The 22,514-nt window shown below is 51.9% G+C and overlaps 1 protein-coding gene across 1 annotated transcript in view; it reads right to left on the minus strand.

Annotated features, from left to right (window-relative positions):
* Positions 1–263: 263 nt before the first annotated feature.
* The window catches only part of LOC311310017 (mediator of RNA polymerase II transcription subunit 13-like), a 23,137-nt gene continuing 886 nt past the window's right edge, over positions 264–22,514 (minus strand). The window contains exons 2-30 of the mRNA XM_084439395.1: positions 21,942–22,176; positions 21,490–21,658; positions 19,968–20,113; positions 19,570–19,767; positions 18,830–19,024; positions 17,509–17,668; positions 16,903–17,010; positions 16,063–16,758; positions 15,629–15,845; positions 14,043–14,073; positions 13,797–13,915; positions 13,212–13,302; positions 12,432–12,640; positions 11,930–12,129; positions 10,826–11,721; positions 10,477–10,644; positions 9,933–10,156; positions 8,843–9,038; positions 8,338–8,737; positions 7,850–8,063; positions 7,434–7,625; positions 4,833–5,056; positions 4,554–4,696; positions 4,228–4,386; positions 3,596–3,778; positions 3,231–3,376; positions 2,838–3,002; positions 2,492–2,586; positions 264–1,336 (exon numbers count right to left, since the gene is read on the minus strand). Of these exons, the coding sequence (XP_084295521.1) occupies positions 1,204–1,336; positions 2,492–2,586; positions 2,838–3,002; positions 3,231–3,376; positions 3,596–3,778; positions 4,228–4,386; positions 4,554–4,696; positions 4,833–5,056; positions 7,434–7,625; positions 7,850–8,063; positions 8,338–8,737; positions 8,843–9,038; positions 9,933–10,156; positions 10,477–10,644; positions 10,826–11,721; positions 11,930–12,129; positions 12,432–12,640; positions 13,212–13,302; positions 13,797–13,915; positions 14,043–14,073; positions 15,629–15,845; positions 16,063–16,758; positions 16,903–17,010; positions 17,509–17,668; positions 18,830–19,024; positions 19,570–19,767; positions 19,968–20,113; positions 21,490–21,658; positions 21,942–22,176 (6,312 nt within the window). The 3' untranslated portion in view covers positions 264–1,203. The remainder of the gene's footprint in view (positions 1,337–2,491; positions 2,587–2,837; positions 3,003–3,230; positions 3,377–3,595; positions 3,779–4,227; positions 4,387–4,553; positions 4,697–4,832; positions 5,057–7,433; positions 7,626–7,849; positions 8,064–8,337; positions 8,738–8,842; positions 9,039–9,932; positions 10,157–10,476; positions 10,645–10,825; positions 11,722–11,929; positions 12,130–12,431; positions 12,641–13,211; positions 13,303–13,796; positions 13,916–14,042; positions 14,074–15,628; positions 15,846–16,062; positions 16,759–16,902; positions 17,011–17,508; positions 17,669–18,829; positions 19,025–19,569; positions 19,768–19,967; positions 20,114–21,489; positions 21,659–21,941; positions 22,177–22,514) is intronic.

The raw sequence follows: 22,514 nt of genomic DNA on the forward strand, positions 1-22,514 counted from the left end.
CCAGATAAGGGACACATTCCCCATTCCTCCTCCCTCTGAGCCCAGACACGGGACACATTCCCCATTCCTCCTCCCTCTGCGCCCAGACAAATTCCCCATTCCTCCTCCCTCTGCGCCCAGACAAGGGAGCAAACAGGAAATCTTTCACGCCTCCTTGGCTCTGGATATGGCTGGGGAATTATATCGTTAACTCAGAATAATGGAGAGAAAAAAATTCAAAATGTCAATAGGTAGACACACTTTATTCCTAAAACTGAGGCAGCAACATCTGTGGCGGCACACATTTATATATACACATATATACACACACGCATACACACACACGCACGCACGCACACACGCACACTTCTCTAAATCTTTGTCATATAAAATATATAATCTGACATTGTACCTCTTGTCCTTTTTAATGTGGGCGCATTGCGTTACTGTGCAACAGACTGCCTCTATGCAGAGCTGTAGGTCGCTCCACTCACACAGGGGCACCAATGCCCCGCCTACTTCATTTGTACATCATGGCAATATAAAGGTCTGTACCCTTTAGGAAAAATAATACTCTAAAAGCGATCTACAGCAAATTCACTTGAGCAGGTTTTCAGTTTGTAATTGAGAAAATTACATCACTTTTTAAAACCCAATTCATTTACAGTGAGATGGCTATACACACCCTCTAAAGATTTGTAATATATAAAAGATATTAAGAAATAAAAATTACACAATTAAAAACGTACAATAAATAATATATATGCAGGCATTTCATTAGGATAAAATTTCATAGATTGAAATCTAAGGTCATTAAAGACTTAATTTATTCTCCTTTATGAAAAGTCCCTTGATCATCCAAAAGGTTCAAATGGGCTCTTGGCATTTGATTGACTTGACTGACTGGACTCCTCCAGTGTGACCTGGTGGGGATGGGCTTCCCTGCACGGCCTGGTGGAGATATGAGGCGGTCCTTGTAGTCCGGGCTCGGGAGGGTCTCCTCCTTCAGCAAGGATCATATAAAGAAGCAAGCAGCCCATGCATCACACACCGCAGATCCATCAATAGAACTTTGTCTCCAAGTGCAGCAGTGGTGCCGGGTTAGAACGTTCTCCGGTTCTTCCTTCTCTGTCCGTTCCTTGTCCTCTGATGCTTCCTGCTTTATACGTTCCTTTCCCTCTCCGACGTGCTCGTAACGCTGCTCTACCAACCGGTGCTCCGTGTTCAGAGCATGTTCATGATGAAGTTGTACATCTGGTTGAGCACCACGAAGTGGACGGGCAGACAGGAGCGTCGGTCCTGGGTTGCGGGGTCACACGTCAGCCAGGAGAGGGCGTTGTACTGCTCCAGCACAAATCTGCCGGGAGGAGAGAGTTCCAAAAATCATCATGAAACACGGGGCTACATATTGAAACGCATACATGCGTCTAAAAGCGATCTACGGCAAATGCACTTGAGCAGGTTTTCAGTTTGTAACTGAGAAAATGACAGCACTTTTTAAAAACCAATTCATTTACAGTGAGATGGCTATACACACCCTCTAAAGATTTGCAATATATAAAAGATATTAAGAAATAAAAATTACACGATTAAAAACGGACAATAAATAATATATATGCAGGCATTTCATTAGGATACAACTTCATCGATTGAAATCTAAGGTCATTAAAGACCTTATTTATTCTCGAGTGAAGCTGAGGATACACTACAAGATATTATGGCCGATTTTATACACGATTCACAACCCTGCCGAGTCTGTCCTAGTCAGCAGCAGTCTGCACTAGTTGGGGGTAGTCGGAGTGTATGAGGGGTACAGATTTAAATCGGCAAGTGTATGATGAGAGCAGACTTCTCCCGATCCGAGTCGGAGCATATCAAACATGTTTGATATTTTTGAGCAGATTCTGGACGCAATCGTGTAGTGTAAACACGCCACCCACCCAGTCCAGTCGTTAAATGTGTGACACCCAGTTTTTCAGTTGTCATACAAAAATCATCAGAAGCCAGTCGTCTAGTGTATCTATACTCCCAGTCATTTCATAATCTATTAAGATTGTGAAAGTCTTCTAGTGTATCAGAGGCTTTAGTTTGGGGGTGGAATGTGCTTGGCGGTCCTAAAAGGTGTCAAACTTTACGCAGGATTCTGACTACTGGCCCGTTCCTAGAGAACGATTCTGACTACTGGCCCGTTCCTACAGAACGATTCTGACTACTGGCCCGTTCCTAGAGAACGATTCTGACTACTGGCCCGTTCCTACAGAACGATTCTGACTACTGGCCCGTTCCTACAAAACGATTCTGACTACTGGCCCGTTCCTACAGAACGATTCTGCTACTGGCCCGTTCCTAGAGAACGGTTCTGACTACTGGCCCGTTCCTACAAAACGATTCTGACTACTGGCCCGTTCCTACAGAACGATTCTGACTACTGGCCCGTTCCTAGAGAACGATTCTGACTACTGGCCCGTTCCTAGAGAACAGACCTCGCGCAGCTCTGGACTGCCGAGCGTACCTGAGCACGTCAGAGGTGTGGTTGGAGTCCAGGGGGTGGGAGTGTTTGCTGTGCAGGAGCTCGTCAGACGACGACACGTGGAGATGCAGGGAAGCCTGGAGAGGACAAACGAGAGAGAGAGAGAGAGGTCACAACCAATCAGAACGCCTCTCTACCACGGCGTCAGGACCGCATGCGTGTGGCGAGGAGATCCAGCAATGTCAGACCGAACAGGATGCATCGTACGCCACGGAGTGAGAGAAATATTTTTTTCCCCCCCGCAGACGTTTTGCATTGGGAGCCAGGTTGAATGAGTGTGAGGCGTGGTGTGTGTGTGTGTGTGTGTGTGGGGGGGGGGGGGGTCTACCTTGAGGAAGAGGGGGCACTGGCTCTGTGCCTGGGGGCAGGAGGCCCAGAACCAGTCGGGCAGCGGTCCGGCCTTGGCGGTGGAGATGAAGAAGCCCAGAGCCATGGGCTGCTGCAGGATGTTCAGGGCCTCCTCGTGGGACTCCATGCGGTCCGTACTCTGGCCCTGCGGGACAGCACAAGGTCACGGCACGCTCGAGGCCCTCGGATAAGACGGCGCCGACGCCCGGCAGTCTGGGAAACCTGGACCCGAAGCTCTAGAGCCTTCTTCTTCTCTTTCGCTACCTCAAAGCCCGCGGTACCGCGATAACACGTAAACATTTCCACCCTACGGCCGCCCGACTAAGGAAAAGGGGATGAGGTGGGAGTGAGGAGCAGACGTGGGGGGGCTCACCTTGCTGCCGTCCCCCCCCTGGTGGTAGTGGGAGCCGGGGGAGTGCACGGGGGAGGTGGTGGGGGAGTTGGGCAGGATGTTGATGAGGTCGGTGTCCACCAGGTCGTTCTCAAACAGGTCAAAGATGCCCATGCCATCTGAGCCATCTGGAAAGAGAGAGAGAGAGAGAGAGAGAGAGGGGAGAGAGAGGAGAGAGAGAGAGAAGGGGGTAATCAGAGGACATCAGTACCCTTCGGCCATAATAATCATCAGGCTAAGAAACAACACGCTGGTTTCTTCTAAAGGAGGGGTGTGTAGAGCGTAACGCACAGTATGCCGCAGTACGTTTCTGCTGTGTGTGTGTGCGCGTGTGCGAGCGCGCATACCAGGGTTGATGGGGTTGAAGGAGATGTCGATGTTCTCCGTGGTGCTGCTGTTGACCTGGGAGTGGGCGGAGGTGGGGAAGACCAGGATGTGCGTGCAGGACGTGTCCTGCGGCGTGCTCAGCTGGGACGTCTGCATGTTCAGCGTGGTGCTGCGGCCGAACACCGAGCCCGTCGACACGGAGTCTACGCGGAGGACAACGGGTGTGGGGGGGTGGGGGGAACAGATAGTTACAAAAAACGGTCGGTAACGCGCACAAAACACAAGTGATCCGGCGCACACCGGGAGCGTCGGAATCGACTCTGATTTAATATGCGCCGGACGATGGGCTTCGCTCCTTGGCTTCCTCGGGTTCGCTCCACCGCACAGAACATGCTGTTCGCCGGATATTAAATCTGATATTAAATCTAAGTCTATTCCGACTCTTCTGCTGTGCGCTGGATCACTTGTATTTTGGGCCCGTGTTCCTGCCCTGGCTGCGCCCTGGGAAAAGTAGCACGGCCGATCACAAGGGCAGCCAGAGTGTTTTTTATGTCGCTAATGTTTTTATAATGGAAGGATATTAAAAAGAGAGGAGGCGAGAGAGAGAGAGAGAGAGAGAGAGAGACAGAGACACAAGGGTGAGATAGCAAACCTGGCATGATGACGAAGGACCCCTGGGGCTCCATGGCCACCAGGCAGGCGCTGAGGATGCTGGGAGAGTCCGCTGCAGAGATGCCACACATTCTGCAAGTCTCCTTGAGCCGCTTGCTGAGGGACAGCAGGTTCCTCCTACTCAGCAGAATACTCCAGTCTGGAACACGAACACACACACACACACACACACACACACACACACACACACACACACACACACACACACACAGATGGTTAGAGCACTACACACACACGCACACACACACAGAAGAGTTTTGCAACAGCGCAACGCACACAGAAGAGTTTTGCAACAGCGCAACGCACCTCTCAGCTCCCCGTGGCCCATTCTGCCGAGGCGGCCAATCACCATCCTCCATGGCAGTGATGTCACCTGAACTATACCCAGACACCACTCCCACAGCTTCTGAAGGCCCAGTCGCCGGGCAGAACCCTTTTTCCTCCGAGCCCTGGACCCAAGACACACAAACAACACAGTCAGTACAGAGACATCGATAGAAAAGTTGCCTACAAACGGACCTTAAGCACGCTCATGTGTGCGCAGTAAGGCCGACACGCTGCGTGTGTGTGTGTGAGTGCGCGTACCTGTTGGGAACATCGATGCTGATGATGCAGGTCTCTAGCATCTCCCCGTACTGGTCGGTGCAGGAGGCCAGGAGCCAGCGCTGGTCGTGGGACAGGCAGTAGCCCACGAAGAGCACGTTGTACTTCTGGGCCGCCTCGCCGAACGTCTCGCCCAGCTCCGTCTGCTTGTCCTTCACCGGCGCCAGGATGAAGGGGGGCGTGTACAGGCGCAGACACTCAGGCCTCTGCTCGGGAAAGGGGGGGGGGGGGGGGGGGGGGGGGAGGTTAAAGGTCACCAGTCAGACACACGTGGTGGTTCTTCTTCTGTCACATACCGCACATACAGATTCTCCAAAATGCAAAACGTCCTTCCTCCCTTCCTTGGAGAAATCACTGATCGGACACTAGCAGATAAGAGGACAGCCGCGTGGGGACAGGCTTGATTTCACCCATCCGTTCGTTTCAGATCAGAGGGGAAGGAGGAATTTTTCTAGAGGATTCAAACGGGGACATTTACACGGTTCCTTCACATGCTGACCGCTACCGGGCTAAGTGGAAGGATTAGGATCATTTTTTATTTTTTGAAATAAATAAATACGCCGCGTTGAATTCCATTACTAAAGTTATCAGTCACGTCGATGCCCTTAACTTGCATCTCTTTGAGCAGCTTTGTGAGGAAATGGATGCAGAGATGTGCCTTCTCCTATACACAGAGGTCAGATCGCTGTCCAGGGGGACGTCGCTGGCCAGGGTGACATCGCTGGCCAGGGGGACATCGCTGGCCAGGGTGTTTGCGCTGCGAGAGCCGCGCAGGTTTTTTTCCGGAAAAAATCTGGAAAAATAAATCACCACTGGCAGCACATTTCACTTCATTTTACGAAGAATGGGTCATAAGACTTGTTACACCTGTGCGACATATTCAAATCAGCCACGTCCATGCAGGAAGAAGATCGCCTCCTTGAGATTGCAAATGACGGTGGTCTTAAAAGCATGTTTGAGACAACTTCATCTCTGCTGACCTTCTGGATTCAAATCAAGGCAGAGTATCCCGAGAGAGAGTATCCCGAGAGAGAGTATCCCGAGAGAGAGTATCCCGAGAGAGAGTATCCCGAGAGAGAGTATCCCGAGAGAGAGTATCCCGAGAGAGAGTATCCCGAGAGAGAGTATCCCGAGAGAGAGTATCCAGAGAGAGAGTATCCAGAGAGAGAGTATCCCGAGAGAGAGTATCCCGAGAGAGAGTATCCCGAGAGAGAGTATCCCGAGAGAGAGTATCCAGAGAGAGTATCCAGAGAGAGAGTATCCAGAGAGAGAGTATCCCGAGAGAGAGTATCCCGAGAGAGAGTATCCCGAGAGAGAGTATCCCGAGAGAGAGTATCCCGAGAGAGAGTATCCCGAGAGAGAGTATCCCGAGAGAGAGTATCCTGAGAGAGTATCCCGAGAGAGAGTATCCCGAGAGAGTATCCCGAGAGAGTATCCCGAGAGAGTATCCTGAGAGAGTATCCCGAGAGAGAGTATCCCGAGAGAGAGTATCCCGAGAGAGAGTATCCCGAGAGAGAGTATCCCGAGAGAGAGTATCCAGAGAGAGTATCCCGAGAGAGAGTATCCTGAGAGAGAGTATCCTGAGAGAGCCGCAAAACACTGAAAACGTTTCCACGATTTCCAACATACTCTCAATAACGGCAACAAAAACAAATTTAGAGAGTGGGCTGGATGGAAATACTTAATGTTATAATATCACATGGGCCATAAGACTTTTGAGTAGACCTCGCCTACATTGGATGATATTATTAAAGCCTATAATTGTATAGTCTATTTTGTATGAATGGCCTGTAGTTATGACAGCCGAAACGTGTCAGCGTTAATAACTGGCCAAATTAAATGGTGAGAGATTTTTTCTCTCTGGGCTTTAATCAACGTGTGCTGCTGTCTGCTCTTTTTTCAAAGACAGCAGGTAAATATATTTCACTTCGAGTCCAGCCCCATACTCTACTTAGTTTTTTCCTCTAATCTACTGGCCTGTAGTTATGTTTGTACTGTTTGTTTATAGTAGTTACTATATAAAGGCTAGGCCTAATCCATATGTAAACTATGGAAAAGCTATTCTATTTTCACTATTCCTAATTATCAGAAGAGATCTCTCTCTCCTCCGGAGCCGGTGTTGCGCAACAGCCTGCCACCCACACACCCACACACACCCACACACCTCCACCCACCCACCCACCCACCCACCCACCAGACACCTGCTCTGAGTAGAATGACACCGTCTTTTGCTGTGAGGGAGGAAACACAAGCAATCTTTTCAAGCGTGCTTTTATCCCATTGCTGAAATCCGCAGCTCAGATGTGCTTCTGCAAGTCTCTCAGTGTAGCGTCATGACGACGCTGGTACAGGTTTGGTGTATCGGGACCAAGTGCAGGTACAAGCGCAGCATCATCAGCCTCGATACCAATACCGTTGTAGTTTGAGCTACTTTTGCAAAGTTTTGTCGCAAAAAAACAAAGCTCCAAATACTTAATTGAGCTTTGAATACCAACCTACCGAACGAATAGTGGAATACTCTAATTATTCAGGCCAGTCCTAGTAATTCAGACGAGGAGATGACTGGGTCAGGGCGAGGTTTACCTCGGGGCTCTTCAGAGCCATGTCGATGGCCAGGCCCGGCCCGAAGCCCGTCAGAGCCTTGAAGTTGGTGGAGTTGGGCAGCGGCCGCCGGCACTGGGTGAACACTGAGAAGGCCAGGGACTTGAGGTGCTGCCCGTAGAGCTGCCGCTCCTGGACACGGACGGGCTGCAGCAGGTACTGGCAGGGAACGATCTGGAACACACACACACACACTTAGAACAGCTGGAAGGATACGTAGACTCCAGGGACGTGACGTCGTACGCAGAAAACACCGCCAGGGAGAGATTCGATACTCCTGAGCTGATGAACTTAGAACTGAAGCCACTTTAAAAACTGATCCGGCGGAGCAATTGGGATCTCCACCCTCGGTGGTTAACGAGTTGGGTTTGCGAGCGCTCGGCCGCCGGCCGTCTCACCTGCACTGACACGGCGTGCCTGATGTGCGGCGGCAGGAACTGCAGCATCTCGATGTAGCAGCGCAGCAGGCCCACGGTGAACACGGAGTCCGTCTCCCTCTCCCCGTCCTCGTAGCTGAAGGGGTCCACGATGTACACCACGATGGCGGGCGGGTAGGACACGGCGTGGGACTCCCCGTCCGTGGGTTTGCCCACCTTTTCTCTGTCCATTGTGCTGCAGAGAGAGAGAGAGAGAGAGAGAGAGAGAGAGAGAGAGAGAGAGAGAGAGAGAGGAGGGGGGGAGAGCAGGGGCCAGGGTCAAAGGTCAACGTTTTTATACTTACAAGAAAGTCATTTTGCGGGCCGAAAATTGTCACCCGCTGCGAACCCCCGACTGTGACCCAATTAACGTGACATTGCAAGTGCATCTCGCTCTCGGGGGCCGCAGGCGGGCTGGAGACGGCGCCTAATCTGACAGATGGTGCGGCGGGCAGCCGAGCTGAACGTACCTCTCCAGGGGCTCTGCAGGGGCCTGGGGCTGGCCTGGGGTGGCGCCGTTCTCCCCTAGGCCGCCTGCTGCCGCCTGGGCGCTGGACTGGGGCCCGTTCGGGGCGGCGCCCCCCTGCAGGCTCGCCGAGCCGAATGGCGCGTAGGCCTTGGCGGAGGGAAGCCCCCCCATCGCCCCCCCCGCCTGGGGACCCGGGGCGGGGGCGGCGGAGGAGGGGGGGGTGCCGTTGGGGTGGCCGGGCTGGGCGGCGCCGCTGCTGCTGCCGGAGCTCTGGGGTCCTGATGAGGGGGTGGAGGAGCTCGGGGTTTGCGAGGAGGAGGAGGGGGGGGTGGAGGGGGCGGGGGCGGGGCTACGCTGGGACAACAGAGAGCTGTCCAGGGACTGGCCCGCCAGGTACGGAGCTGAGGACGAGACGAGACCAAGATCAGACAGTATCTTAACATGTTATTGTTTTTCGGCGATTAGGTTGACCCTACGCCGCCGCTGGACAGACTGGTGGAACCTACCCAGGTCGTGCCGGCACACTTGGGCAAAGAGTTTGAGCCTGCTGAAGGCCTCGCTGTTTCCGTTGCTGGTGGCCATCTTGAGGAACCAGTCGCTGAGGGGCTGGTCCCCCAGGCTCCTCCCCTCCGCCGAGCCAACCTTCACGATGCCGTCGGGGTGAACCTTACAGATCGACCTGTGTTGACCCAGCTGACAGGACTGCAGGGCAGAAAGGTTAAAGAATCATCCATCCCAAGATCTACTCAGACTCTCTAAAATGCATGCAGCCTTCCTCCCTTCTTCAAATCACTGACCTGATACGAGTAGATTGATAACAGTTGTGTGGAGAAACTAATACAGGGCTCTGAGGTGCGACCATTTCACTCGCATTTGCGACTAAAAATAGTTTTGTGCGATCAGAACAAATAATTTAGGAGCACACTCTGCGAGTACTGTTCTCTACTATTTCACTCGCATTTTTTGCCTAAAATAAATCCATGCAAATTGGATCAAACGAGTCAAAGTTCCGCACACCCGTATACAAAACTACAAGTCCCACAACTTTTTATTAAATTTTTTATTACAAGTCAGACGACTGCGACCTGCAACGCGCAGAACTCTCTGACGCGCGATGACAGCTCAGCTGCCCTCACTCAAAAACGACTGTGCAGCCGAATGCCCCTGCCAGTCACGTTAACAAAATGAAGAAAATGAAGCCCATTCAATCGTATTTTTCCCAGCAAAGTGGAACCAAGGAGAGAGAGGAATTCGGTGGACCAGGGGGAGTCGAATCAACTGTCACTCAAAAATCGTTGTTAGGTAGATTCAACATTGCACCGTAGCCTACCAGTAACTTACTGGATCCACATCAAAACGCAATGAAATGCCGTTGACATCGTAAAAATCTTTTTTTTTTCCTGAAATGCATGTCAAAACGATCCAATGTTCCTACATTAAACTAAGCTTTTCCATGGATTCTTTTTTTTTTTTGAATGATTATTTGCGAAGATATTGCATTATTGGGCTTTCTTCTCACGTTTTTTCACGGCACGGACAGCTATGCCCCCCCCCCCCCCCCCGAGACAGAGAGAGAGAGACAGGGAGAGTGCTCACCTCGTAGACAGCCGTCAGGTCCCTGAAGAAGGTCTTGGCCCCGTGGAGCAGAGCCTCGTTATCCGGACACACGACTACGTATCCCACGTCCCTCTGGGAGCCGAAGGGCTCCAGCAGCAGCTTCTCCCAGTAGGGCAGGCCGAAGGGCGACAGCACCACGAAGTCGTACTCGTAGCCCACCAGGAAGGTGGGGATGGGCAGGGGCTCCGGCGACTCGTCTGTACCTGTGGAGGAGAGGAGAGGAGGAGAGAGTGAGCGAGTGGAGGAGAGGAGAGGAGAAGAGAGTGAGCGAGTGAATTCATTTGTGTGAGGGAGAAAGAGAGAGATGGCGAGGGAGCTGACGAATGTGTGTGCGAGAGAAAAAAGAGGTTGGATTATGAAGACTTCTCACTCTTGGTAAGACTTTTTGTTTATATCTCGGAAAACATCGCGCGACTGCTGCCTTCTTCTCTCCCAACTGCCGTCTAACCTCGTTGACGACTAATATTATTGGACGCCCCGTGTCTAACGGCCGGCGTGCGTGCGTGCGTCACCGTGTGTTTACCGTAGGTTCCCCTGCCGGCCATCTTGTGGAACTGCTGCCAGGTGAGGGGGCCCTGCACCCCCCAGGAGCGCACGCTCCTCTTCTTCTGGACGGCGTCCTGGAGGACGGGCTGGAGAGAGAGCAGCACGCGCAGGACGTCCCCGGAGAACAGACGGCTCACATCTGCTGCTGCAGAGAGACGGGGGGGGGGGGGGGGGGGGGGACGGGAGGACGAAGGAGAAACGTGGCAGCAGAAACACCGATCTCGTCAGACACACGGATAGAGAAGAAGCCGGGGGGGGGGTTAAAAAATGGAGGCGGTGCATTGTGAGGCCGGCCAGACGAGACTGCCGAGAGCAGGTTTCCTCACCTTTACGTTTGGGCCACTGGTGCAGACAGGTGCTCTTGACCAGGGCCTCGTCCACCTTGCCTCCGGACATGTTGTCCATGAACTGCCTGCCGTGCTCCAGGGCCATGTAGCAGTCGTTGTAGCAGTCCCTCTCGCCCACCCGTAGGAAGGGCCGAGGCCCGGGGCCCGAGCACACAGCCCTGGGGTACTCCACCCCGGCCATGGGGGCGAAGGGGTTGGTGCACTGGTCCTGGAGCAGCAGGATCAGCTCGTCCGGGGGCCTCTCCTTCAAGCTGGCCCCCCGGTGCAGGAAGGCGGCTCGCCGCTCCTCGTACCGCCTCTCCGTGTCGCGGCCGGAGTCCGTGCCGCGCCCCACCACGTCCAGCTCGTCTTCCAGGAAGAGGCCGGCCGACTGGCCGAAGCGTCGGTTTGCGACGGCGCTGAAGCCGCAGGTGCAGGGATACTGGGCCTCCCCGTTGTCGTTGAGGTAGACGCCCACGTCCGCCCCGCGGATGTTCATGTTGCAGACGCACACGCAGCAGCTGTCGAAGTTGCAGTCCCTGAAGAGGTTCATGACGGACTCCGAGAGGATGAGGGTGACGTAGAGGCTGTGGGCCTCGGGGATGGAGGGCACGGTGGCCGGCTCCACGGAGCTGAGCGGCCGGCACGTGGAGGGGGTGGAGGCGGGCGAGTAGAGGTCCGAGTTGTCGTACTTGAGCGAGCCCTGGACGCTGGAGGGCCCCCGGGGGGTGCGCGGGGTGCGTGGCGTGCGCGGGGTGGGGGCGGAGAAGCGCGGGGTCGCCGGCGAGGGCAGGATGCCGGCGCCGCTGTTGCTGGGCGGGGCGCTGTTGGACATGAAGGGAGTGTGGGTCTGAGGGGTGTAGCTCTGGTAGTCCGGCTCCACGCTGGGGATGTTACTGGAACAGGGAGACAAAACAGTCATCAGAGAATTCTTGGGACTCACACATTGTTTTGGCCTAAAGGAGATCCAGAATAAACTAAAACAAAACACAGGAATAAGCCGTCTGTCTATATAGATATGAAAGACTGAAAGAAGCAGCTGACCACGTACAATGAGCAGAGCATGGCGCAAGTGAAATTGACTCAATTTGATTACAGCCGTACCCGTCTTTGGTGAGGAGTGCCATGGTTGGCACAGGTGGCATGAGTTCCAGTTTGCCAAGGGTCCAGCTGGGAGTGTACACACAGTCCTCTGGCAGCTTGATGGGCATCAGACACTGGCTGGGCAGAGTCTTCAGCGGGGCAAACATGGAGCAGCCTGTGAAGGGCGGGCACGCCTCCGGTTTGAAAACAAAAGAGAAGTCCTAGAGAGGGGGGTGGGTAGATGGGTAGAGGAGTGTAAGACACGGCACCGAGTCTGACTGAGGTGAACACACACAAACATGTTCGTTAGCCACAAACCCAACTTGCTGGGTGTCTAAATGATAAGATTCTGCAGTTAGTGGCGCATCCACTAGAGCTGTCCCGAATACCATTTTACAGGCTTCAAATACTCTTTGGTGTCAACGAACGCCGAATACTATTCGTTCTCGACCACTAGGTGGCAGCATTGCAGAGTCTACATATCTAACCTGCCGAACTGAGCAATGCGCCAGACGGTGGCTACCTTGATCTCTGAAGGCTTGGGGCTACAGAAGCCCTCCTCCACCTCCATCTTGTAGTGGGCACTGAGCTGGCTCCCGTCCAGCAGGGTGAGGCCCCCGCCGGCCTCCAGGCCACCGTAGTCCTTCCCCCCGGTGTTCATCGGGGAGTAGCCCATGATGTGCTGCTCCAGGGAGGGCGGGGTGGGGAACATCTGGTGCAGGTCTGCAGAGCCTGGAGAGGAGGAGGAGGGGTTACTACTCCCCTACTATTGTTGGGATACTAAGGCCTGGGTTACACAAGCTCGTCTGTCCCCCCCCCCCCCCCCCCCCCCCCCCCCCGTTTACAGGACTTTCGGTTCTCGTTTGCACCTCGCAGTCACACGAACGCGCCGTTTGCGTCGTGGAAACCTGTGAAGTTTCGAAAACGCCGCAAGGGTGTGTTTTGGTTCTCATTTTCCTGGATTCCGCCCTATTGTGAGCTGGCGAAGGCGTTCTCGTTTTGATAACGATGATGCACGTTCGGCTATTGTACAGTTAAATTATATCACAACATTTTAAAGCCCATAATGTGATTGTAGGATTTAAATGTGATCGCTTCGTCAAAATAAGCTTGTCCGACCAAGATTCTATTAGTCGAACCATAAAGCTTAGACAGAAAATAGACTATATCAAATAGACTACGTTTCCTAATAATATGATTTATGTTAAGACTGATGACTGATTTGCTTCCACCGTCGTGTAACCAAGGCCTAAGATATGAAACGATGATGATATGAATGTTCAGGTTCACAGCAGCCTCTTACTTATGCAGGACAAGGCGTCCAGGGTGGCTGGTTTGGTTTCCTTTGAACCAAACTTGTCCTCTCCTCCAGCCCCGGCTCTTCTGGACCCGGGCTGAGGACACACAGACGGAGCGAGGCGTCAATACTAAACAAGACCAAACATATTTGTGGTTGTGGCAAAAGTGGAGTGAGGAGCGCTGCCTGGATACACTGTCAAATATTTAGTGCAAAAAAAAACTAGGAGGTGCGCGTTGGTAGGGGGATAAATCCAAAACCAAACTGAAGCCAAAACAAAGCACTCAGCCAGTATATAATTAAAATGCCTTTGTTGAATTGACAATCAAAATAGAATAGTTAGAAAACTCGACATGTTTCAGCAGCATAATCTCTCTCCCTGATGGATGGTGGAGAGCTTTTTATATATTCTACTTTGAATAAGCCAATTAAACTATACTGGCTGAGCGCCTTGGTTTTGTTGCATCATATTTGTGATTGTGTGGGAGCAATATTATTAGCCTATACTGTCTAATAACTTTTTCTGACATCCCCTAACAACTCAAAACATTCAAGGGGTGTGACAGACAGTAGACGGTAGGCTGGACTGACCGCTAACTCGTCCTCATCGGAGTTGAAGATGTTGTCCAGGTCGTTGAAGGACACGGCCAGGTCCGTCTCGTGGAACAGGCTGGTGGAGGCTGCTGGTTTACTGCCTGAGCCCTGGCCGTCTGCACACCAATGGGGAGGCAGAGAGACACACAGAAATTGTCAATAACGACACTTTGACATAATCATGTTTTCTACAATAGCCGTACTGCGGAATCGGTGAATATACAAAAAATAAAACATTGTTACCGTCTGCGGAGCTTCCACTTCCATCATCCCCCTGCAAAACAGATCATCAACATATAATTTATTCTATTGTCTGAGATATTGCGGTCAAAGTGCTGGTTGTGTGTTGAAATAAATTACACTTGAAAGTATTGAAAGCAAAGTTCTCTTTGAACTTTCCGTTTTGCTTTTGGTGATATTCAATGACTCTGGCACCTACTAGGGATGCGACGGTGGGGATTTTTTCCCCACCGATTCATAAACCCAGGACAATCCCGGTATTACCGGTAACACCGTCTACAATAAGAGAGCGCTGAGTTTGATCTTTAACATTAGACCTTTCCCTTACTTTGAACAGCACTGTTAAGTAGACTATTTGTATTTGTAAAGAAGCACAGGAGCGAGTGTGATGTTTGATAGGTTAGGATTAAGACGGAGGATTGGCCGAACTGACTACGTCTAGCTTACACAATAGCCTGACACAATAGCCTGACACAATAGGCTTACGTAAATACTAGTCAGAAATTTGGAGGTAGGCTAAGGTCACTTTCATACCCGAATTTGTTCCGATTCAGAGAATAATATGTTCCAATGTTGCACTTGGACCTTAGCTCGATTCGTGTTCACACAGCAATATGGACAGAGCAAACAATCTCTGCGTCTGCTCTGGTTCTGAATACGCCCTCAACACCACACGCAAACAGTTTTGGGATTGGTCCAAATTTTGCAGGACGTTTCAATTCCTGGAACTCCTTTCTTCTCTGACACCGGTATATATCGACCCGTAATCCAAAATGGAGCATCAGCGGCGTGTGTATAATAGTTCAGATGTTCGGTACAGTATATGGACATCATATCCAGTTTGAGTAGGCATCACGACTGCGGCTAGAGAACAATGAATGTGCTGTTGTATTGCATATGATCAGGAAAAGACGCACTGCTCAACAGAACATTGAAAGCCAATTTCCTTCATGCGCTCGCTAAACAGTTTGTAGACTTTGTAGACAGTGCAGGGTACAACGATGAGTTCTATCGGTTTGTGGGTAACGTGCGTTCTCATTGCAAACGAATCGTCCCGTGGGGCGATGGCAAACGGGCTGAGACCACACTCTCTAGGTGGTCTCACTCTCAGCCCGGTTGATTTGTTCCAGAACCGTGAGCGATTGCCGTGTTCACATTTGCTCAAACGACAAGATCTACGGGGGGAATGCTCCCCGTATCGGAACAAGCTAGGTCTGAATGCACCCTAAAACATCACTTTAAAAGTGACATTATACACACGTTCTTTAAATAAAAGATCAATAACGCCCTTCTAGTTTAACAAACAACCACCCCTTCCCCTCACGTTATAAACAGAGTAGGCTGACAGCTTGCTCTTGACTGGCAGCAACTGCCCTGCTGCCTGTGCCTTCTGCTGCATGCGCACGCGGAGGGGCCGACACTTGCTCCATAATTCAAGTGATTGATCAGACAACATGTTTAGTTTACTTTACAAATATGATTTGATAATTGGGTGCTGGTATGCGAAAATTAACTAAATGGGTAATCGGAAGCATGGCAACAAAGATTCTGGAATGTTCTTTGCTTTTCCGAATAGCACGACTACCCACCTTGTATTTCTTGCCGACATCTCTCTCTGACCCGTTCTTGTCCTTCTTCTCTGAAAAGGTGAACTCCACGTCTCCCTCCACGAAAGCATAGGGGTCGGGCTCCTCCTCCTGGTCGTCTCCGGCCATAGTGGAGGTCAGGTGGCTGTTCCTGCGCTGGGTGTAGGTCTTCACCAGCTCCTGAGACACCTTCAGGGGCTGCGACAACCCTGCCATCAACCTGGGAGAAACCACGTCGTCAGAGATGCTCGAGAAATACAGGACCTCTACGAGATGCAACAAGATACACGTTTAAGACAACTAGAGGGCACTACGATAAATAGAACCGAAGCTATTCTAATCAGATTGAGTCCCGTGAAACCTGTGTTCAGCCCTAGTTATAACTGTGGTGCTTAGTAGTCTGGCCAGCACTATTACATAGAATCTATTGGACTCACTCTGTGACAGACACCACGCTGTCCTGCCCTCCCCCAGAGTCCTCTCGTAGCCTGTCCACCGGCAGCTGAGGCGTGACGAAGCTGGAGGTCTTCTTGCGAGGCAGGTTGAAGTACTTCCAGGGGTTGTGGGCCGTGTCTTCATTGGGGTTGATGGCCGAGCCCACGTAGACGGTGGGCTCCAGGGTCTCCGGGTAGGCATGGGGGAAAGGCAGGGGCAGGGGCCCCAGAGCAGGCTCCTCAGACTGGGCCTTCTGGGGCAGCAGGCAGGGCTCGGCTGACGGGGGGTAAAAGTGTTGGTGGATGGGGGTGGAAGACCTCTTCATGGCCCCGGGGTCTTCCCCTCGCTCGCAGGGGTGGGGGCTCAGAGGAGGCGGCTGGGGGGAGCCGGCCATGTCGGCGGGGGGGCCGTGCGTGTGCAGCGTCGGAGCCTTGGGAAGGGCCGAGTCCACGTGGTGCAGGCTGGGGTAGGGGCCCTCCTCCGGGGCTCGCAGACACAGCCTCTGGGCCTGGGGCTCCAGGGCCTGCTCCTCGCTCACCGAATTGCGGTGGTGGAAGGGCGTCTGGGGCCTCTTCTGCTGCTTCTCGCCCTTCTCCAGTTTATCTCCCAGCTTGTGCTTGGGGGCGGGCGGGGCGGGCTGGCCCGCCGTGGGGGGGTGTCCTGAGGTGCTGCCCGCTCGCTGCTTCTGGCTCTTGTGTCTGGGAGGACAAAAAGGGACAAAACAAACAGTTGAGACGCTATTCGCCGGGTACATACCACCAAGAGTTTAAGAGATTATTCTAGGAACTCTGATTAGCCGGATAGGTCAGAGTCCAGTCGTATGCAAGCGCTGTTCACCATACCTTGCACAGTTGCAGTGCGCTCTCTGAGTTGCCTCCACAAAGTCCCAAACTCCCGTTTTGTCCCCTTCCTCCTCACATGTACCGTTAGTCAGGGTAGAAAACTTCCTCCTAGGGGGCAGAAGCACAGTAGGTAAGAGGAGTGCTGAGGAGAAGGGGGGGGGGGGGTTGGGGGGGACTCATGAACAGGGTTTTTCCTGGCTCAGAATGGGTCTTTGGGGGGGTGATGCAAACACAATTTTTTATATTCTTCGCTGTCTGACTGAGCTCACTTTGCACAATAACTGGAAATCTCCTGACATGACAGAAAATGGATATGAAGCCAAAATGTTTAAGATACTGATAACCTGTCTATTAATTATCTCGATTACTAGTGAGTAATGCAGGAAAGCTGCACTTGAAACAAGATGGGATGGGCTGCACTTGAAACAAGCTCAAACACATTAGGAGAGGATTTGAATTGCTATTTTTACTCTCAACTTTAAGCATTTTGGCACAGGTGATTTCCCATTGGTTCTGGCTAAAATCTCTTTGTGGGGCGCCAAAAAACCCTCTATGCAGGAAAAACCCCCTGCATGAAGTGTCCGATGCGTCCGCTTCCCTACTCACTTGCTCTGGGCACGGTTGGTGTTGCATTCCTGCCACACGCACTCCACCACCTGGCTGGCCAGCCGGCGCGGCATCTTGCCCCCGTGGAGCCCTCCGCTGTTGGCGCTGTAGCCGTCCGAGGACGAGGTCAGCTTCAGCCACCTCTGAGCCAGCTGGGATTCTGAGGGGTGGGGAGGAGATAAGACAAGCCAAGAGTGTGACCACACCGGTGTGTGTATTCAGACTGGAACGTGGATGGTAAGAAAAACATAAGCGATAATCTACAGCCGATGCCGATATGAACTTGTGCCCTTAAAGGAAAATGCTCGTTTTTGACAACCTGGACCTTATTTACGACATATTATAAGAAGTTTGACTCACCGAGATCACTTTTGTGTTGTTCGGAGGCCTGTAGAAGAAATTTAAAATCCAGCGCGAGCCAGTATATCCATGTAATAACGTCGGACGGGGCACTGAGAATGCAGTTTCTCAAAATCCATTTTCGGCCGCTAAACGGTTGTTTTCATCAATCAGATTGGATGAATCTACAGTAGAGATTCCTCAACGCCAGCCATTGTTGTTTTGGTTTTCAAACACGGGGTCTTTAGCCTCTGTAATATGATCTTTACACGCCTCTCCCCCACTTGCTCCAGCACGCATGCGCACAGGCCAGCGCGCAGACTGGCTATTCTCCCTCACATTCTCTGCGCTACGATCGTAGTTGGTGCCGAGAATATTGTCGTCGTCATTCGTCAGCAACAATCCGATCGTAGCGCAGAGAATGTGAGGGAGAATAGCCAGTCTGCGCGCTGGCCTGTGCGCATGCGTGCTGGAGCAAGTGGGGGAGAGGCGTGAAAAGATCATATTACAGAGGCTAAAGACCCCGTGTTTGAAAACCAAAACAACAATGGCTGGCGTTGAGGAATCTCTACTGTAGATTCATCCAATCTGATTGATGAAAACAACCGTTTAGCGGCCGAAAATGGATTTTGAGAAACTGCATTCTCAGTGCCCCGTCCGACGTTATTACATGGATATACTGGCTCGCGCTGGATTTTAAATTTCTTCTACAGGCCTCCGAACAACACAAAAGTGATCTCGGTGAGTCAAACTTCTTATAATATGTCGTAAATAAGGTCCAGGTTGTCAAAAACGAGCATTTTCCTTTAAATGTCTGTGCTCTATGTCTACGCCCTCTTGATATGCGCTTTATAAACTGTAAGTATGTCGGTGAGTTTGAGCGTTGTATATCAGTGTAATCGCTTGGCTTCACAGAATGAGTTTCCGTGCAAACAGACGGCGTGTGATTTTGCATTGTTGCGAACGTTATCGCCAGGCGTACCCGTCTGGGCTTCCTCCGGTGACGTCGGAGGTGTGAGGGTGACGGAGGACATGGCGGGGTCTCTGGAGCTCGTGTGGCCCTGTTGTCCTCCGCAGAGGCTGGCCGAGGGGTTGGCTGAGCCCTGGGGGGCCGACGGCGGGATTTCCGACTGGGGTATCAGCACCAGGCAGGCGGGGTACACCATCCTCACTCCCGCTAGAACCGCACAAATCAATCAGTCACACGTCAAAACAAACACGCAAGTCCTCTAATTAAGCTAGTCCGCTAGCCTTGGTTTAGAGACTCAATACTAGCTCAACTACTCTGGCTTAGGTAGTAGTACTACTTGGTAGCACGGTGGCTCAGTGGTAAGAAGGTCCTGGGTTCGAATCCCAGTCGTCCCACGTTTCCACTGGGTGATCCGATTTCCTCCCACCATCAAAGACATGTACGTTAGGGTTAATACTCCTGTCAGTGCCCCTGACCAAGGCACTGGCAGGGTTCTGGAGTTGGTCCCTGGGCGCTGTACCACAGCTGCCCACTGCTCCTAGTGTTAGGATGGGTCAAATACAGAGGCGGATTTTCCAAAGGGGATTAGTAAAAGACTTAAATAGACTTCTTTGCTCAAATACTTTAAACACCCACATTACACTAGTCAAATACTAAAAGCTAACTGCTGAAAAAAAAATCATTTCTATCGCTGACTATTATAGCCCGCCATTCTCAGCAGTGTCTGAGTGGGGGTTCCCTGTGCGTCTTACCAACAAGGACCTCCACGGCGGCCAGGGAGTCGTCCTCCCAGTCTGCGTCCTCCATCTTCTCCTCTCGGCAGTCCTTGGCACTAGGGGTGATGGGGTAGAACTGCCTCCACTCCTCGATGAGCTTCTGGGTGGGGTGGTCGGACATCTTGAAGGCCTGGCCTGTGAGGGTCCCGTTCAGACCGTAGGGGCTCAGGATGACTGTGGTGGACGGCGGGAGGGGACGGGGGGGGGTGAAGAGGTTAGCACCGTCAGTACTCCCCAGTGGACCAGAAGGCAGGCGAGACATTGGCAGCGTCATCTCAATGCTAGCGCGCTTTGACAGCGCTCCGCAATAACAGCCATGTAAACGTTACGGCGTTCGGGATGAATAGGACCGAGCGGTGCTGGTCGGTGCCCACCTTGCAGGGGGCTGGAGCTCTGCTGGGCCAGGCTGAGGTGCTCCTCACTCAGCCTCTGGACAGGCTGGTGCTGGGCGATCTCCACGCTGGTGCACACGTTACTGTCGCCGTGCAGGAAGAAGGTGAACGCACATGACAGGTGCTCGCTGCGAGGGAATGGAGACAAAACATGATACCGTCATATCACGGGCCGATCTTCCCACGGCCAAAAGTGTCGATATGTCGGTCACGCTCACCGTCGGATAAAACCATCAACACAATCTCATGTCGGTGAAGATGTCATCTAGGCTAAGGCTGGACTCTGACCATACACATATCTGTTGATGCCTAGTGTAACTACCCGCAGAGAATGTTCACTGTCCACAAATGAGTTGGGGGGATTGCGGGGAGGGGGAATGGCAGGCCTCATTCCTGACATATTTGTAGCCTGCGCACTTTGATCAACACACCATTAAAAAGGTGTTTCCAGGTCGCAATGGCTGCTTACTCCGAGGCAAACAGCCAGTTAGACTTAAAACCGTCAATCTGCAGCTGAGACAGCAGACAGGAAGCAATCCCATTTCACTATTCCAGTCTTCAATCTTTACTCACTGTAGCAACTTGCCTAAAATAGGTTGAAATGTGAGTTAAAAATAACTTGGATTATTATAGTCTTGAAATGTTTCAACAACCCAGCGTGATTCGCTCACTACTGCTGCACAGCCAGGCGGATAAATGTACAAAAGTAGTTCCTGTTGACATGGTTGGTGTAAAACCACAGTACAGACTCAGCGTTTTCCAAAGACCGCTCTGTTTACCAGACAGCGAAAGAGAGAGAGAAAGAAAGAGAGAAATAGAGAGAGACAAAGAACGAGTGAGAGGAGGCGATAGTGTGACCGCTGGATCTCCCTCCCATCTTTGTCTCGGGCAGAGCTGCCCTCAACACCCACTTGAGGGGGTCTTCATCTAGAACACTGAGGCCAAAGGGGGCAATTCTCACACACTTCATACCCACTAACGCGCCGTGACGACTCTGTACAAGTTGCGCAATCACCTCAATTCCACAGCCCTTCCCTCTCACAGGCACCGAAATACACACTCTCCTCTGCCGCCATCATGAGCAAAGCTTTAAGTGACTGAACAAATGGCACTGCTTGAATCTTCAAGCAAAACAGGCCAGGCTCAAATTAGCCCACCAGGGCACTCCAGGATTCCCCTGCCCCCATTCAAGCTGAAACTATGATGTCATTGCCCTTATAAATGCACAACAGGAGATGGAAACTTGGCACTGTGTACAATCTACAGCCAACTTCCAAGCCAACAAGAGATCATTATTAGGTGTTCACGAGTCTTCCCTCTGGTACAAAAGTTTACCATGGAAAAAAAAAAGACTATTGTCTGAGGATAACTTCTCTCTTGAGTGATAGCCTTATCGGGTACAACTTAGATAGCTTTCGCTTAGTCTATCTAAAGTAACGAGGAAGGCACAGAAACCCTACGGCATGCGATGTGGCCAAAGCACCGACGGCTCGCGAAACCCCACCTCTTGTTGATGGGCTTCTCATCCTTCTCGTAGGGCTTGACGAACCACTTCCCGATGCGGACGAAGCCGCGGTTCATGAGGCAGCGCTCCAGCAGGTTGTGGACGGCTTTGAACAGCAGCGTGCGACACTCGTAGGACAGCCCGCTCTCCCACTCTCCGTCCTCCTCACCTGCAGCACAGAAGGACAGAGACTCAGACGCCAGGATGCACAAGCAATGCCATCATTAATTGATTGCAAATTAATTGTGTGTAGATAATTTTAGTAATGGATGCTGTATTTACTGCAACCCAATAAGGGAGTTCACGCCACCAACACTGCAGAACTGTGCACTGATCCAGAATGTGACATGGATAACTCTAAATGTTATATAAGCCCAATCTCTCGTTGCCAGAACAGGAGCTCAAAGTGAATGTTAACCTAAAACTCGTTGGCAGAAGCTAGCAGGCCTTACTTGACAGCTCGTGATGAATGAGCTCAGCAAAACTGGGGTCGTCCCCCCACCAGAATAGCCAGAGCTCCCGGCGTCCCGGGCTGTGGTGCCTCCTCCACACGCTCAGCACGTCGGCCGTCAGACACCGGCTGAAGCTGCACAGGATGGGGTCCTCCTCCGTGACAGGGAACAGGATGGGTGAGGAGGTGGGACCCTGCCACACAAAGCGCCGCCATTTGATCCCAGTCAGATCGGCCTGCAGCGCGGACGGAGAGAGGCAGGGAGAGTGAGACACGGCTGAATGCAAAGTGCAGGCGTCACAAGGAAAGAATGACAGCTCCGGGGTGTTAGCTTAGCTAGTTGTATCTCATGTAATTGCACTCCCATTTTCATATCTCATGTATCGGAGGAGGACCCATCTGTTGCTGAATGACTTCTACAGAGTGATGCATTGACTCACTTCCTAAATAAAGCAAAGAGCCAAGTGAATAAATAGGCTATATAAAATGTACTTGGGTCACCAAATACCAATAGAAACATTGCCAGTGATTCTCTTCTCTTTGACTAAGCCTGTTTGATCTCAAGCGTTTTTGC

Source organism: Borostomias antarcticus (genome assembly GCF_949987555.1).
Source record: "Borostomias antarcticus genome assembly, chromosome: 1".
Lineage (NCBI taxonomy): Eukaryota > Metazoa > Chordata > Actinopteri > Stomiiformes > Stomiidae > Borostomias > Borostomias antarcticus.